The 14,279-nt window shown below is 44.2% G+C and overlaps 1 protein-coding gene across 1 annotated transcript in view; it reads right to left on the bottom strand.

The window, feature by feature from the left end:
• Positions 1 to 1,087: 1,087 nt before the first annotated feature.
• Positions 1,088 to 14,279, bottom strand: part of TMC2 (transmembrane channel like 2) — a 40,340-nt gene continuing 27,148 nt past the window's right edge. Inside the window, exons 16-20 of the mRNA XM_026094022.2 lie at positions 13,109 to 13,348; positions 11,229 to 11,354; positions 4,869 to 4,947; positions 2,469 to 2,589; positions 1,088 to 1,341 (exon numbers count right to left, since the gene is read on the bottom strand). Of these exons, the coding sequence (XP_025949807.2) occupies positions 1,088 to 1,341; positions 2,469 to 2,589; positions 4,869 to 4,947; positions 11,229 to 11,354; positions 13,109 to 13,348 (820 nt within the window). The remainder of the gene's footprint in view (positions 1,342 to 2,468; positions 2,590 to 4,868; positions 4,948 to 11,228; positions 11,355 to 13,108; positions 13,349 to 14,279) is intronic.

Raw genomic sequence — 14,279 nt, 5'->3', positions numbered from 1 at the left:
ATTGCCTTTAGTGGGAAAATTGCAGGGGAGAACCTTTAATTCCAAACATTTCACTTAGCTGTAGCAGAACAGTTACTAGCAAGATTTCTGATTTTGTTTTTGCTCAAGAACATGGATTTATTTTCTACAGAAATGTTCTGAAGAACAACGCATATATGAACATTTTTTTTCCAGATCTAAGCTTTCTGAGATGGGATTGAGTAAACGACAGTAACAAATTGAAGATGTAAAAGAGCAGGGCAGCTCAGAGAAGCCCTACCACTAAATTCTGGGAAGTCCTAGGTTCTAGCTCTGTGTATCTGGAATATATGATCTTGAAATTGCCCCAGAAATTTCTAAATGGTTATAATTGGGAGCTAGGCCAAAGCACTTGTAGTCTCTCAACCATTCTGGGCTGTCTTACTAAATCAGAAATCATGTCTAAAGGTGAAAATCATGATGCAAACTGCTACAAACAGAGAGACCTCAGAAGAAGTGTTGGTAAGATGCACAGCAAAGTTGAAACAAACCAATGAAAGTTTGGAGCAGGTAGACTGAAGGAGAGCTATCACAGAGGACAAAATTCAGTTGACAAAACCTCCTTTTGTGCTAATCTAGTAGAAGTCCTGTATTCCTAACACAGGCTTTCATGCAACTAGAAAGAGTTACTCACTTTTGTAAGAATATTTATTTCCTCAGGTTGGGGGATAGTAAAAAACCTGTATTGAAATGACAAGTAAACTCATACAACTTTCATTAACTGAAAAAGTCTTTGAAAAGACTAAAAAATCTCCTCGCTCAAGAGTGTGCTCACCCTGCAGCTGATATTGGCTGTAGGGCTGAGTACTGTACGTAGTAGTTCAGCAATGTCATGACTGATTTTCAGCCCCTCCTGTCTTCTTTATGATCAAAATCAGCGCAGCCATTACTGTTTGCAACTCCAGAGTACTACTACACTTCTAAACAAGCCTGCTATAGCTAAAATCAGTGTTGGATCAATATAGATCATTAATGGATGACCAATGTACAATAATCATTTCCTACTAAAACTACTATAGATCATACAACACATCTATTTTAATGGCAAACAGGAGAAATGTTGCTGAGCTTATGGAGCAGCATGTGGGTAGCGTGGCTGTCCTCTCCCCCTCCAAGGTACTGGTCCCTCTGGGTAAGCCCCTGGCCTGGGCTGGCCAGGGTAAGGTGCCCTGATACCAGGTGTCGGTGGCTGTGTCACGAGCATGCGCAGTGGTGGGGTGAGCACTGCTCCTCTCCTGCTGTTTATGGGGCTGCCATCCTCAGCTGCTGCTTTTCCTTGTTTTCCGACAGGGCTGGTTTTATTAGGAGGCTCTGTTTTCTTGTCTGGAGCAAAGATTATGAAAGTTATTTTCTTGAAAGCAAACACTGCCTTTTTCCCTTTCCCCAGTGACTGCTGTTTCTTCTACATGCAATAACCCAGTTGTGCGAGGATTCATGTTTGAGCATCTAAGTGTAGAAACCATAAACAAGACTGTTAGCCCCTGGCCAAAATCCAGTATGTGTCTCAACTGTCCAAATTCTCCTTGCAGGTTTTTACCAATGCATTTCTAAGACATGATAGTCCTACCTTGCTGGTAAACATCTAGCCTTCTGATGGTGATCAATAATTACTGGCTTTGGTCTTTATTTTCAATCCACCTGCAGTGTTTCAAACACTATTTCCATCTAGATGAAAGCCCTGGGTCTGATCCAGGGAGAATCTATATCAGGTTGATCACAACTTTCCAACTTGTCTCAGTCTGTCCAAAAGACAGAGACAGCTCATCTAAATGGTAATGGGTTATGGTGGCACTGATCTGTACCCCCCTCCCCATCTGCATTTAGATAAAGTCAAAATCTTTTAAATTTGAGGTTTTGTTTTTCAAAAATGATAGCAAGAGGCTTTGGTGGAAATGGCTGGTTCAGACTGAGGCTAAAAGATCTGACTTACACTTTCCTTGAGAGCGCCTTAACGCTGGTGCTAATGCCTCCTCTGCAGCCACTCTTCTAGCCAGAGATTCCACTCAGTAGAGCTTACTATGTGCATTTGTCCTAAGTGTGACCAACGTAGCCTTGTAAAAAGCTTCTGTCTCATTCATAATGAATTTTCCCATGAAAACCTCTGTCGATAAGAAAGTTCTTGACCAGTTCAACTCAGCAGCCCAGAAACAAGGAGTTTCTTGAATGAATTGTCACTTTCATGGTTGGTATGATTAGTAGCTCAGTTTTGAATCATAATGTTGGATTGTAATTCCCACACTTAGATAAGGCTATATGGGACATAATCTAGTCTAAAAAAAGGCCATTCCTTGGTCTCCATTGTCAGACAGACTTTTGTAAAATCTGTGCTAGTTATACTCCTCCAATCCCTTGCCAACCCCATATCCTCCCAAGTTCTCCATCCTTCCCTGTCATCATTTGATGACAAAAGGAGCCTTTTCAGGAGGATTGTCGGGTTGCTTTGTTTTTACCTTCCACATGTTTGGGGTGACTTTCACTCTTCATACTTGGTTTAAATAAGTCCTCCAGATCTTGCATTGCAGAATTTGTGGTGGCTTTGTTGTTTCTCTTGTTTTTCTCCTCTTCACGGAGCTGCATTAATTAAAACCATCAGGTTTAGTTTGCAACTGAAGATGTAATCTGTGACATGACTGCCTGGTATCATGCTTGGCCTGGCTAAATGTTTTTGTTGGTATGAATGTAATTTCTTTCTCAAGTTCAAAGTGTTGCTGAACCTTGATCCAGTGACCTCTTGTCTGGCTTTACAGAAAAGAAACACATCCCAGACAGGACTTGAGAGCCTTGGAAGTCAACAACTTTGCTCATGTTAGGGGAAGGTGCTAACGGAAAGCTTAGGTTTCTCAGATCGTCTGTGTGTTTCTGCAGCTGCCCATCTGCCCTCACTGGGATTTTGTTTTGCAAAATTGTATCTCTCGGGGTGGGAGTCTGTGACTGTACAGCTGTCTTCGATTTTACTTGCACGTTTTGTGGTCTTTGAAAGATTTCCTTCTGGTTAGCAGAGGGAGAAATATATAAGGAGATTCTCTCTACACAGGACAAGCATGCTGGGTGGGGGAAGGGAGAGAGTTCCTTTTTTTATGCAAAGAGAAAGCTTAGATGGACACCATTCCTGCTCCATCCCTCCTCCCAAAAGGAAGGCTGGCTAAGGAGAGGGCTGCATGCCTGAGCCAGTGTCCAGCCTGAGCTGACCAGTGCATGGGGTCCAAGATGGTTCAGAGCATCGCTCCGCAGCGAGATCCCAACCTGCAGAGATGACTCCATCCTTTCGAGTGAACCTGGCAGATGTTTAGGGCAGCCAAGGCAGATATTAATGAACTCAGCAGGTTGTTATGCTGGGGTTGCCAGCAGGCTCCAAACACTGAACCCCTCTGCCAATGCCAGGCAGCTCCCTTCCCTACTCCCTAAGCAGCAGGACCATGCCCACCCCTCCTCTTCTGCCCCGCTGCATACCCCTCAGCTACTTCAGCAAACCTGCAGGTGCATGTGGGACAGAGACACATAAGGTCTGTGCAAAGAGAGGTGCTTGTCTGTGGATGTTGCTGTGTCCCTGAGTAGTACTAGGCTCTGCCTCATGACCCTTCCACAGGGGGTTGTGGTCATTTGTCCCAGCAAAGAGTTGGTTTGCATAACACAAACCGGCTATGTGCCCCTAAGTCCAACACTGCTGTAAGAGAGGCTAAACTCTTCCAATACTTGAAGGTGCTCTAGGCACCAAGACCCATATTTTAAGTCATGTGCACAAGCAATCAGTACTGAATTTGGACACTCAGACCAATTTATGGAGTCTCATCTCTCAGTGCTTTCTCACTTTTAATGTTGCACTGATCTCTGTTTTATGCAATGCGTTACTTTATGCAGCAGTGATTCCCTGGCTTGGATTCTGCCCTGTAGCATCAAAATGGATAATACCACTCTTCTGATGGGATCACATCCTGTCCTTATGCAGGGCTGGATACTCAAAGTACGTCTATATTGTACAAAACAATACTGTGTTAGAGACCCACCAGGAAAGCTTTGAGGGAAACGAGTATTGCCAGACCAGTGTGGGTCCTGGAAGCAGGACAGCTACATGAGCATGGCTTTGCCCTGTTTCTCATCAATTCTAATTAGCTGAGCAGGAGCAAAGCTGCACTTCTGCAGATATTCTGCTTCCAGACCTAACTCATATCAGTTCAGGGGTCTCTGTGTCATGGTCCTCTGCATGTTGTGAACCTCCCCTAGTTCTTCATATCAGATGGTCCAAATCCTATCCTGCTAATTCAAGCAGTTTCATCTGTATCTTAGTTTTTCAATCTGCATGACAGAGATAAGAGATACTGGCCTCCTTTGTCAATGCTTTGAGAATTACTGGTATAAATGTTATTTTTTATATATATTATATATATAATAATATATATTACATAAATATCGTTGTGCGTGTATATATATATATAAGTAAAAAAGCATAATATATATGAAATGTTATTGCCATGTTGTTATTTATGGCTCTTTGCTCTTCAGCTTGTATGAAATCTGGTTGTTGTTTTGATAGGTTTATCGTTGTCCCTGGTAAACTGCTGTTTCCAAAACATTACCTGAACTTTGAGGTAATGTATTTTTGTAGGTTGAAAGCGCAGTTGCTGGGAAAACTCAGTGTAGTTTTGATGTATGAAATAGAAGCCTGTTATGGAATAAGACCACTCTTTGCAGTTAGCCATTAAATGCCACCAAAAAGGAATGAACAAATGTAAAATGTCTTCCCCTTGTATCGCTAAAGTGGTCTAAAGTGAAAAGCAATTTAAAAGCATGTGTTACCATCAAACTTGAAGTGCGAGGTATGTCAAAGACAGCTTTGCCAGATGAGTACTTACCATTTGCATTTTCTTCTTCAGCTCTGCATTGGCGCGCTGGTATGCTTCAGACACAGCATTTAGGTAGTAAATCGCAAGGCTACAAAAACAAATGTGTTGCTGTAGTGATAGGATCAGGGGAGAGAGAAACTTTTATAGGGAGGAAAAGTAAAATCCCTGGAGTTAATGCCTTCCCAAGAGCACTGGGGGAAGACTTAAAACCCAAATAATGGGAATTCCTCCAAAGAACCACCTTACTGTTCGGCTCACAAATGACAAAGCTAAATGGGCTTGTCTTATTTGACCCGTTTTCTAGTTCCGGGGAAATTCCCAGTGCTGTGCTGAACTCAAAGAGCTCCTGCAGGAAATGGCAGAGCTCCCCAGCAGCCCTCCATTCACGGCTGCCAATATCCCTGAGCTGGGGATACCGGCACACATTGCTTCACTTGATATGACAGCAGGCCTGGCAGATAGGGAACTTCCATTTTAAAGTCATGTCTGGCTGCAACTGGCATTGACTGGCACTGGGAATCACCAAGGAGCCATCATTGACTTCAAAAACATTCCTGACTATTTCATGTCTTGCAGATCCTTTGCTCTATCTTTTACTTCCAGCACCTTCACTTCTTCCTCACTTGGATGGTGCCCTCAGACCTGTGTTCCTTAGTGGGTCTGCTGTGCTGTGGGGGTGATGGGCTAGGGAAGCCAGTGTATGCATGTGTTGACCAAACCCAATCTAGCGGCTGTGTCCAGAGGTCCACATTCACTGGCTCTGACACAAGTGGATTTCAAGCAGGACCCATACAAGGGGCCTATTTACAGCTGAACATCCCAAGGAGGATTACCTACAGGCCTTGGTTACTGAGCCTTGATTGCACAGCAGCCATTTGTTGGGACGAACGGCTGATGAAAGGCCCTGCTCCACCACTGAAGTTCTGCCTGCCTCCCAGTACCTAGTTTTTCCTCTGGCGGTCTGCAAGCTGCCTCAAGAGGCTCAGGGCTTAAGACGAATTTAGGCTTCTTCATGGCACAGTCGGGTAAGATGGGCTGTGCTAGTCCAGTAGCTCAATTCTGCTCCAAAAAAAGGAAAAAAAGAAAAAGAAAAAAAGGCCATCCTGCCTCCTCCTTGTCTTGTTGTGGACTCTCTCTGCTTCCTCTACACAAGCCTCGGCCCTTGGGTCCTTCCTCAGCAAGCTCATTCAACTCCCTGATCTGGATGAAAACCAGCTCTACTGATGCAGTACACAGCTTTCTGCCAGACTGGCAGGTCCTTTCGGCTCACAGGAACACCCCAGCACTGGAGCTGGGGTCAAGGGGGAACCAATGTCCCTTTTTGCTGGAGGCAACCTTTCAGGTAGCTTCCTCTCTCTCACCCAACTGAGACAAGATAGGCATCAGGTTACATATGAAGCCTAGAAAAAAATAGGAAACCAGGAAAGCTGTGGCAGAGCAGGGCCTGAACCCTCTCCTGAAAGCGCAGAGCTTGAAGCAGAGACAGGGAAATGAGAGTGAGCAGTAGCCAGGTCAGAGTGGAGTCACTGGCTTTTGTTTCATTTCCTTCTGTGAAAAGGGCATGCCAAACAGAGGAAAAAATGAGCCAAGCAGGAGGAATCTGAAAGCAACTGGAATAGGAGAAGGTTTCCTGGCAGCCAGCCTTTGGTGCAGAGAGAGGTGAATATTTTAAAACATGCCCAGGTGTCTGGGACCGTCTCACCACCACTGCTACCCGCCAGCCAGAAATATTTTGGTTGTCAAAAAAGTCTCCTCCTGCTTTTGTGGAGAGCTTTTATTCTTCTAAATTATAAACATCATCTGGTCAGTGACTCTGAGCCATTCCTGGGAAAAGCACCATCTGTTCAGTTCACCACTATTGATTTTCAAAAATAAAATAAAAAATTTTCATGTAAAACATGCAAACTAAAAAAAAAAAAAAATCTTGACAATTCATAATCTGATTGTGTATCTATGGCCCAGGTTCAGCATCCTTGAAGCAGGCTAGAGGATTTTGTCAGCAGTGTGTCTGACTTCAAGCCGAGCAAGGCACTGTATATAGGCAAATCGATTTCCAGGTGGGAGAGCAGAAGGAGATACTCTGGGTAGCCTTTCTTGAGACTCTCTGCAGGAGTCTATCTTGAAGAGACACATTTACTTCCTTTTCCCTAGAATTAAACCAAAACTCAATATTTGTTTTTAATACATTGGTGACCTGGACCAAAAACCTTTAGGAATTGTTATGTCTGTCCTTCTGTAAGGAGGCAGTAGTTCCATTTCTTCTTCTTTTCTTCTTCATCAAGCTGATTGCATGGGAAATATAATAATACTTTGTAATACAAGGCTTTGGGGGCTCTTCCCTTTTTGTTGTGACCTACTGAGCCGTAAGTGCCTGAAAGCAGCGTGTTTTCATAAAGATAACTAGATTTGCTTATTCAGAGCCATCTGGGATGCCATGGGCTCTCTTTTTCAGCCTCCCTCTGAAGTTCATTGAGTAACCGAGCAACTCAATTTCCATTCCTTTTCCTTTCACAGCCTCTTCATTAGCAGCCAGCATCGTCTTCAAACAGCACAACTTCCTTCCCCTCTTTAGTTTAACAAATGCATTGATATGAAGGATGAACTCACTGGGTTCCTCTCCCTAAGACAGCAAGATATGAGCCTGCTCCCCTCTGCAATGTTTCCATGACCAGGCTAAGCCTGAGTTCCTCCGTCCTTGGTTTATCGCAGTGGTTTTGGGCTGCTCCTTTGCTTCAGCCCAGGCTCTGGCCCAGAACAAAGTCACTCAAGGGCTGGTGAGTTTGTCCAGGATTGAGCTGCCCCAAAAGGGACTTGGGGGTGAGAGGGGAAAGGAACAGCTTAAATGAAAGGGGATTTGGGGGTATGCCTTTGTTGCAGTCCGAACCTGGGACAATCCCTGCAGGTAGTCAGGCGGGAGGTATGTTTGAATGGGCTTATTCAGGCCGAGCCCCACCATCGCTGCAGCAGGCAGAAAGTCAGCCTGGGTGATCCTCCGAGGTGTGTGCCCAGTGCCCTACATGGGCTGGGTTCACCACCGAATTCACTGTTCAGAGCACTACTGCTCATTCCCAGACGCAGCTGAGCAGTGCCACGTTTGGGTCTCTCCCTTGGCTGACTGTGAGCAGTGGTGTGAGGAGCCATAACTTCAGCTGGGAACTGGGAGTGAGCACTGGCAAATGGAGTTTACCCACTTTTAATGGAGGTACTTTAGATTTATTGTTCCTGTCTCTGAAGTGAGCTCAGGGGTGTGCTCTTGTGCTTAAGCTGCTTAGCATGGATGCTGGCAGCCCTGGCATCCCTTATCTCTGATTTACCACCCCCTCGGTGGTGGGGAGAGAGTGTGGGTCACTGTCATACAGAGTAATTTGGGGGCTTTTTCTGCTTTTCTTTGAGGTAGCAAGGTACTTGTAGTTTCAGCCAGGAAGCTCTGCAAGCCATGAGTTCAAATCCTGCTCCCCGCTCAAGTGAGATTCAGTGATGTACCTAAAAACAGTGCTTGGGCAAAGTACCTCTGCTTCCCTCTTTCTTTTTTTCCCTTGTCCTCAGGTAACTAGAAACAGGAGAGTATCTTTGACACCAGTGTCACCTATTGGACCCTGTCATTGTCTGGTACCTGAAGCCAGGAATGGAAATAAGTAGAAGAGACATTTTGGATTTGTCTGGAAAAAGAGAGGGGGTTATCATGGCTAGAGAAAATTACTTAATTCACTCCACAGAAGGGGAAAACACATTTTTTGAGAGTCTGCCATCAAAATCAACAGTCAATTTATGATCCACCTGCCGATGTTTGTAGAGGCTATGTTTTATTTAGGCGGTGTTGCAGGTTGCTTTGCCTGCTACTTTGAGAGCCGCTGTCTCTGCTCATCAGAGCCAGATGAAACTCCAGTAGCTGTATTTTCCTGTTTTTAATCTTATGGCAAGTTGGATCAGGATCAGCATGAGGACTAGCTCCACCTTATCCCTATCTAGCTGTCTGCACAACAGCTGAAGTGGCAGAAGCTGAAGACCTGCAGGGAGAAGACAGGAAACTGGGCACTCGTGTATGATTTATAGTTATCTACTTCTTTCTGGAGAAAATGCTGAAAGAGACATAAAACTAACATTCTGGCTACTTGTAGGCATCTTGCAGTTATAAGACTCTAAGGAAAAACCTTGCTCTTTTGGCAAAATTTTAATCGTGATAATTAGATTCTGTCTCCTTGTATATTTAGGTCAGTTCCAGTCTTGTGACAGGTTGCTGTGGACTTTTAAGCAGGGGTCATGTTTCCAACTAGATGTGTGCAGATTTTTCCAGGTAGAGGTGTGGAAAGGTAGGGGAAAGAAGGATCCAAGCCCTAGGAAAGGTGCTTGTATGGTAGCTATAGTTTTGTCTAGGATTTTCCCAGGAAAACTTCGTGTGCACATAGTGTGCAGTGCTCATGCAACACATCTGATGCTGTCAGGGCACATGAGGGCTACTGCCAGTGGACTGTAGGTCTGATTTGTGTTGACACAGTGGAAGCATCTACTTTCTTAAGACTACGACACTCTGCCTGGGTAGCTGAATGACTGGAAGTGCTAGGCAAATACCTGAAATCCTCAAAGGCTGTGCAGACAGCGTCTTTGGGTGGGGAAAAAAGGATGCATTAGGTAGGGTGCACATACAGTAGCTCTCAGTTTGCAGAGGGAATCAAGGCAGAGACAAAATAGTGTCTCAAGGAGAGAAGAGCTGATAGGAAGGCGGTGGCATGGGAATGAAGAATAGCTGAGATGGGGAATGGGGGGAAAAGGAGTGTCTTCAACAATGAGCTGATTTCCTGCTGGTTCTGTGTCCTGGCTGTCACTGGAGTAAACAGAAGGAAATTGTCACTGAACAAAACTGTATTAATGTCAAGATCTACCCCTCTCCCTCCACTTTTCTGGGGGGGAGGTGGAGGGCTGGGGAGTGGGGTTTGCATCAAAGCCTCAGGAAGCTGACTTAAAACCCTGATGTAAAGGGTTCACCCCATCCATTTGGGGTGAATTAGTTCTGCACTCTTCATCTCATATTAGCCGTAGCATCTGCCAGTGCTACTTTGAAGCCCTCAGGAATAGAGCTAATAACACAATAATATGCTTGGCCATATGGGGGTTGTAGCATGAGACTTTTTGTCTTCTGCATGTATCTGGTCTGAGTCTTCCAAGTGCAGTGTCTGTCTATGTGAGTTAAATTATCTGATCATCTTTATTTAGGTTAAAACTAATGAAGTAATTTGTGGCAGGTAAAGGGATGACAAGTCATTTTCAGCTTAATTGGGATTTTTTGTTGCTGTTCTAATAAGAAGCTCCTATGACATATGGTAGCAAGTGAAGTTGCATTTGATTTAATTTAATGGAATTATCTTTGCACAAGAATGGCTGTGCTCGATCAGACCAAAAGTCCATTTGGCCCAAAGGCCTGTCTCCAATATGACTGGATGGCTAGGAAAGAGTAAGAGCGGGCAAGCATGTGTGGTACGTCCTCCAACACTCTCCCAGCCTCCAGCTGTTTGGTCTCGTGTGTTCAACGCTGCCTATAAATTGTGACCACAGCTCTCACACTCCTTTTGATGGCTTTGGAAACCTCAAGAGCAATGCCAAAAATATCCCTAAAAAATCCAAAACGAGAACTGCCCTGGTCCTAATGCTTTTGAAGATGTTAGGGATCAAATATGGCTTCAGATGTCTTCACTCAAAGCTTAAGTGATCAGACAGCATGGAAGCAAATTCTGGATTTATTATCTTAAAAAAAAAATCTCATCATATTTTTGGAACTTGTAATTTTTGAATACCCTGGCTTGGCAGTACTGTAAATACCACCAGCTGTGATAGAAATTGCTTTTCCACAAGGAACCAGGCTGAGACCATCCATCTAGTTCCTACAGGCTACTGAAAATTTTTCACATGGAAGCTAGGATGCTCTGAAAATCCAGCAATGTCAGCAATGCATTTTAGCTTAAAGGCTGTGTTTAATTGGGTCAGGAAATGAAGTGATGACAAGCAGTCGAGCTGATTCAGCGCAGAGGTTACCTTGCTCTCAAATAGCAGCTGCTAACTCCAGCTGCTCCCTGAAGACAAGTCCTTTGAACCCTGCCAAGGTGAACGTTCGAACCGCCTAAATGCAGACACCCAGTGGCAGTGGGTGCTGCAGTGGGTCCCCTTGAGTGGGCAGAGAGAGACATCCTGGGAGGCACCTCATCCTGCTGTGGGATTGCCATCTCTAGCAGGGGGAGAGGAAGTGGGAAGAAGGGTGTCTCTGCCTGGATCTGGGCTGTTAACACAGCAGAAGTTGCACATAGGCATTGCTAAAATCCTGGCATTTTTTTTCACCTCCCCCCTCAGCTAGGCACGTAATGTTGCAAGAAAACTTACACCATAAGCAGAACTGCAGGTATGATCAGTCCTGGATTTGCCACATAGCTGAAGATCTTGGCAACAAAAAGTGGGAAATCAAGTTCGATGGTCTCTTGAATGACTTCATACATCCTTTTCTTTCCACTGGAAAGACAAATGGTCATTTAAGGAGTGTAGCTGGTTCCTGGAGGGCAGCAATAGCACCTCATTTAAAGACACGAAGTAGCATGTTTCCTCCCTCTTTCACTGAGCAGCTGCTTGCTGTTGGCTACCAAGGCATTTCGATGTAGAACTTCTACTGAAATGTTTTCATTTCAAATTATCTTTTGGTCCATCCTTTTTTCACCCCTATTGATTATGGAAATGATCTCTGTTAGATTAACTTTCTCCAGAAGAAAACATATTTCAACATGTGGTTCCTGCATGAGTTCTGATCATTTATTCCTCTGAAATGTATAAACCCCCCTACAAATTGCAGTAACCATATATTTCTGATCAATATCTCATTAACTGTGGCCTTTTCACAGTAGAGATGACTTTCCATATGCAAATTCTGGCTTTCTGAAATAATTAGCCAACTTGAAGAGCAGCTAAGTAATGACAAAAATAGCAAGCTGTGATTATCACTTAATAGGAAACTCAGTGAAAGAGTCATTTTAAACTGGATTGATAAAACAGATGAGAATATTCTGCATGAAAATAGAACAAATCTGTACAAGCAGGGTGTGGGGCTGGACTGCATAACTGGCCTTCTTCAATCCCCAGCACCTGTGAGTCTGCGAACTCAATCCTCTTGGTGCTATTCCTGGTCTTTAGGCTTGTTTCCTTCATAGATCTTGCAGGCTCTTTGGATTCTGCTCAGGAAAGTGTTGGATTCTGTCCTCATGATGAGAATCAATAAAGACAGATCTGGCTAAATGGTATCCCAACTTCATCAGCTGTCATAAACCCAGAAGAGTTAAGCTTTTAATCAAGTTGTGGTAGGAGAGATGTGCTGAGTGGATTTTGAAGGGGAGATTAGAAACTAAAATAGCTCTTTCACATTTCAAGTTAGTCATCTCCAAATGGTAATCTGCAGGCAACAAGTTCCTTGTCAGATCTCCTGACATTGCTCGTCGACACCTGTCTTCACTATAGGACTAAGGAAATTTTGGTCTATCACCTTCTCCCCCACATCTTTGTAGCTTTGTATTGCCATTTTTCATTAGCGAATGAATAACCTAAAACAGTGCCTCTACAGGAACAATTTGTTCCAATTTGGCTCCTTGCTGAGTCAGACTCAGTGGGCACAGGAAATGGTGTTACTCAATCAAATTAAACTTTATTGGCATGTTAATGCAGTCCACCGAATGCTCTGTGCAGTGCTGATTCAGGCCTAATTAAAAAAAGGCAATTTAGAAAAAAAAAGCTGCAACAGTGCAGGCTCAGACCTGTCAATTTCCTGCTGTTATCCAACAAAATTCAACAAATAAAATATGTCTCATGCTGTGGGAGTTCTTGGCTCTAAGGAAGGTCTTGGAAGGAGGCTTGGGGTCTCCTGTTGCTTTTTGGGGGGAGTTGCACCCTGCTGTCCCATCCCTGCAGTCCTCTGGTGTTTTCATTGGCACTTGTGGGTGGAGCACTGGTAATCACGCAGCTGAGGAGGGGGCAAAGCAGCTGAGTTAGCAGAGCCCACTGGAAAAAGCAGACATGAACTTGGAGCAGACTCAGTGCTCCCAGCTGCCTGTTTGTGCCCCACAGGTGATCATGGCCTATTGCCTTACATTCCTAAGAAGAATTTAACAAGACAGAAAATCGAGGTCCTTCACCATCTCTGTTGGATACGAGGCCTTTTAATTTCATGAGAATACTCTTATATATCAAAGCAGAAAGCTAGCATTTTGGTATTTTGTTAATACCTGAATGGTCCACAGTCAAAGGAAGGAGGCAGGGACATGATGGTGTAGGCTACAGGCAGGAGACTGAGGAACAGGATCAACAACAAAAGTCCCATGTAAAAATTATTAGACTTGGATGCTTTAAATACTCGCTCGTGAGGGACATTGCTACTCATGACAGCCCAGCACTGAAAATACATGGAGGTTAATAAGCGCAGCACGTTTATACCCACAAGCCCTGGTGCATAAAAGGTTCCCATCCTAAAAAGGAAAGGAGAAGAACAGGTGTTATTTTTTTGTTGGACTGGAAGATTTTTTTTCTTTTTTTTTTTTCAGAAAAAGAAGGTAAAACTTGTTAATGCAGTAGCAAGCTTGCCTATAAATGATATCTGAGTGGGCCAGCTTTTGCCACCTCTGTGTTTCTGGAGGAGAAGCCACCTGTGCTAAGGCACAGTAACTGTATATTGAGGACCAGCAAGGTCTTAGACCTCTCAATAGTTGCAGAGAAAGATTTTCAGTTTGTGACAAAAATTGCTTAAAAAAAAAAGTGGCTTTTGGTCCCAGGTGGTCTAAAACAATGTATTTTTCTGAAATACAAGACTTCTGAAAGACCAAGAAGCGCAGAAAAATTGTGCTTCACAAGCATGCTTAGAGGGAATTCCTGAAGTGGACCGAGCCCCTGGACCTGCGACTGCCTGTGGTGGTTGTGTCCTTCTGCCACCGCTGCCAGCAGCTTTGTGGTTGCAGAGGAAGCGGGACCTGTGGCATTGGTAATAGGTAGGATTCCCTGGGCTTTCAAACTCCTGGCTTCTCAGTAAAGAGCCTACAGCAAGACCGGCAAGCCTAAGTCCCCTAAAATCACAGGTGCTGAGCGCCTTGTGTGGGGAGCATTCAACCCCAGTGCTGGGAGGTCTGGGTATTGATCCCTTGGGATTCAGCCTTGGCATGTAAGAAAGATCATCAGGTTCATGGTTCAGGTCTTATAGAACTGAAAGTTTCTAGAAACAGTTGTCTTTGTCAGAACAGTTTTGATCAGATCCTACCATAATCTCTACTTTCCTTAAATAGGTACAATCTGGGAAGGCAGGGGAGACTGGAAAGCTTGGAAAACATCAGGTGAATGTGAGCAGGAGGAAAACACTTCCTAGAGTCTGCAGAGGTGTTACAACAGATGAACAGACAGAAAACATTA

The sequence above is a fragment of the Dromaius novaehollandiae genome, chromosome 2 (assembly GCF_036370855.1).
Source record: "Dromaius novaehollandiae isolate bDroNov1 chromosome 2, bDroNov1.hap1, whole genome shotgun sequence".
NCBI classification, from domain to species: Eukaryota; Metazoa; Chordata; class Aves; order Casuariiformes; family Dromaiidae; genus Dromaius; species Dromaius novaehollandiae.
The sequence above is the reverse complement of the archived record's forward strand: the minus strand, read 5'-3'. Positions and strand labels throughout refer to the sequence as shown.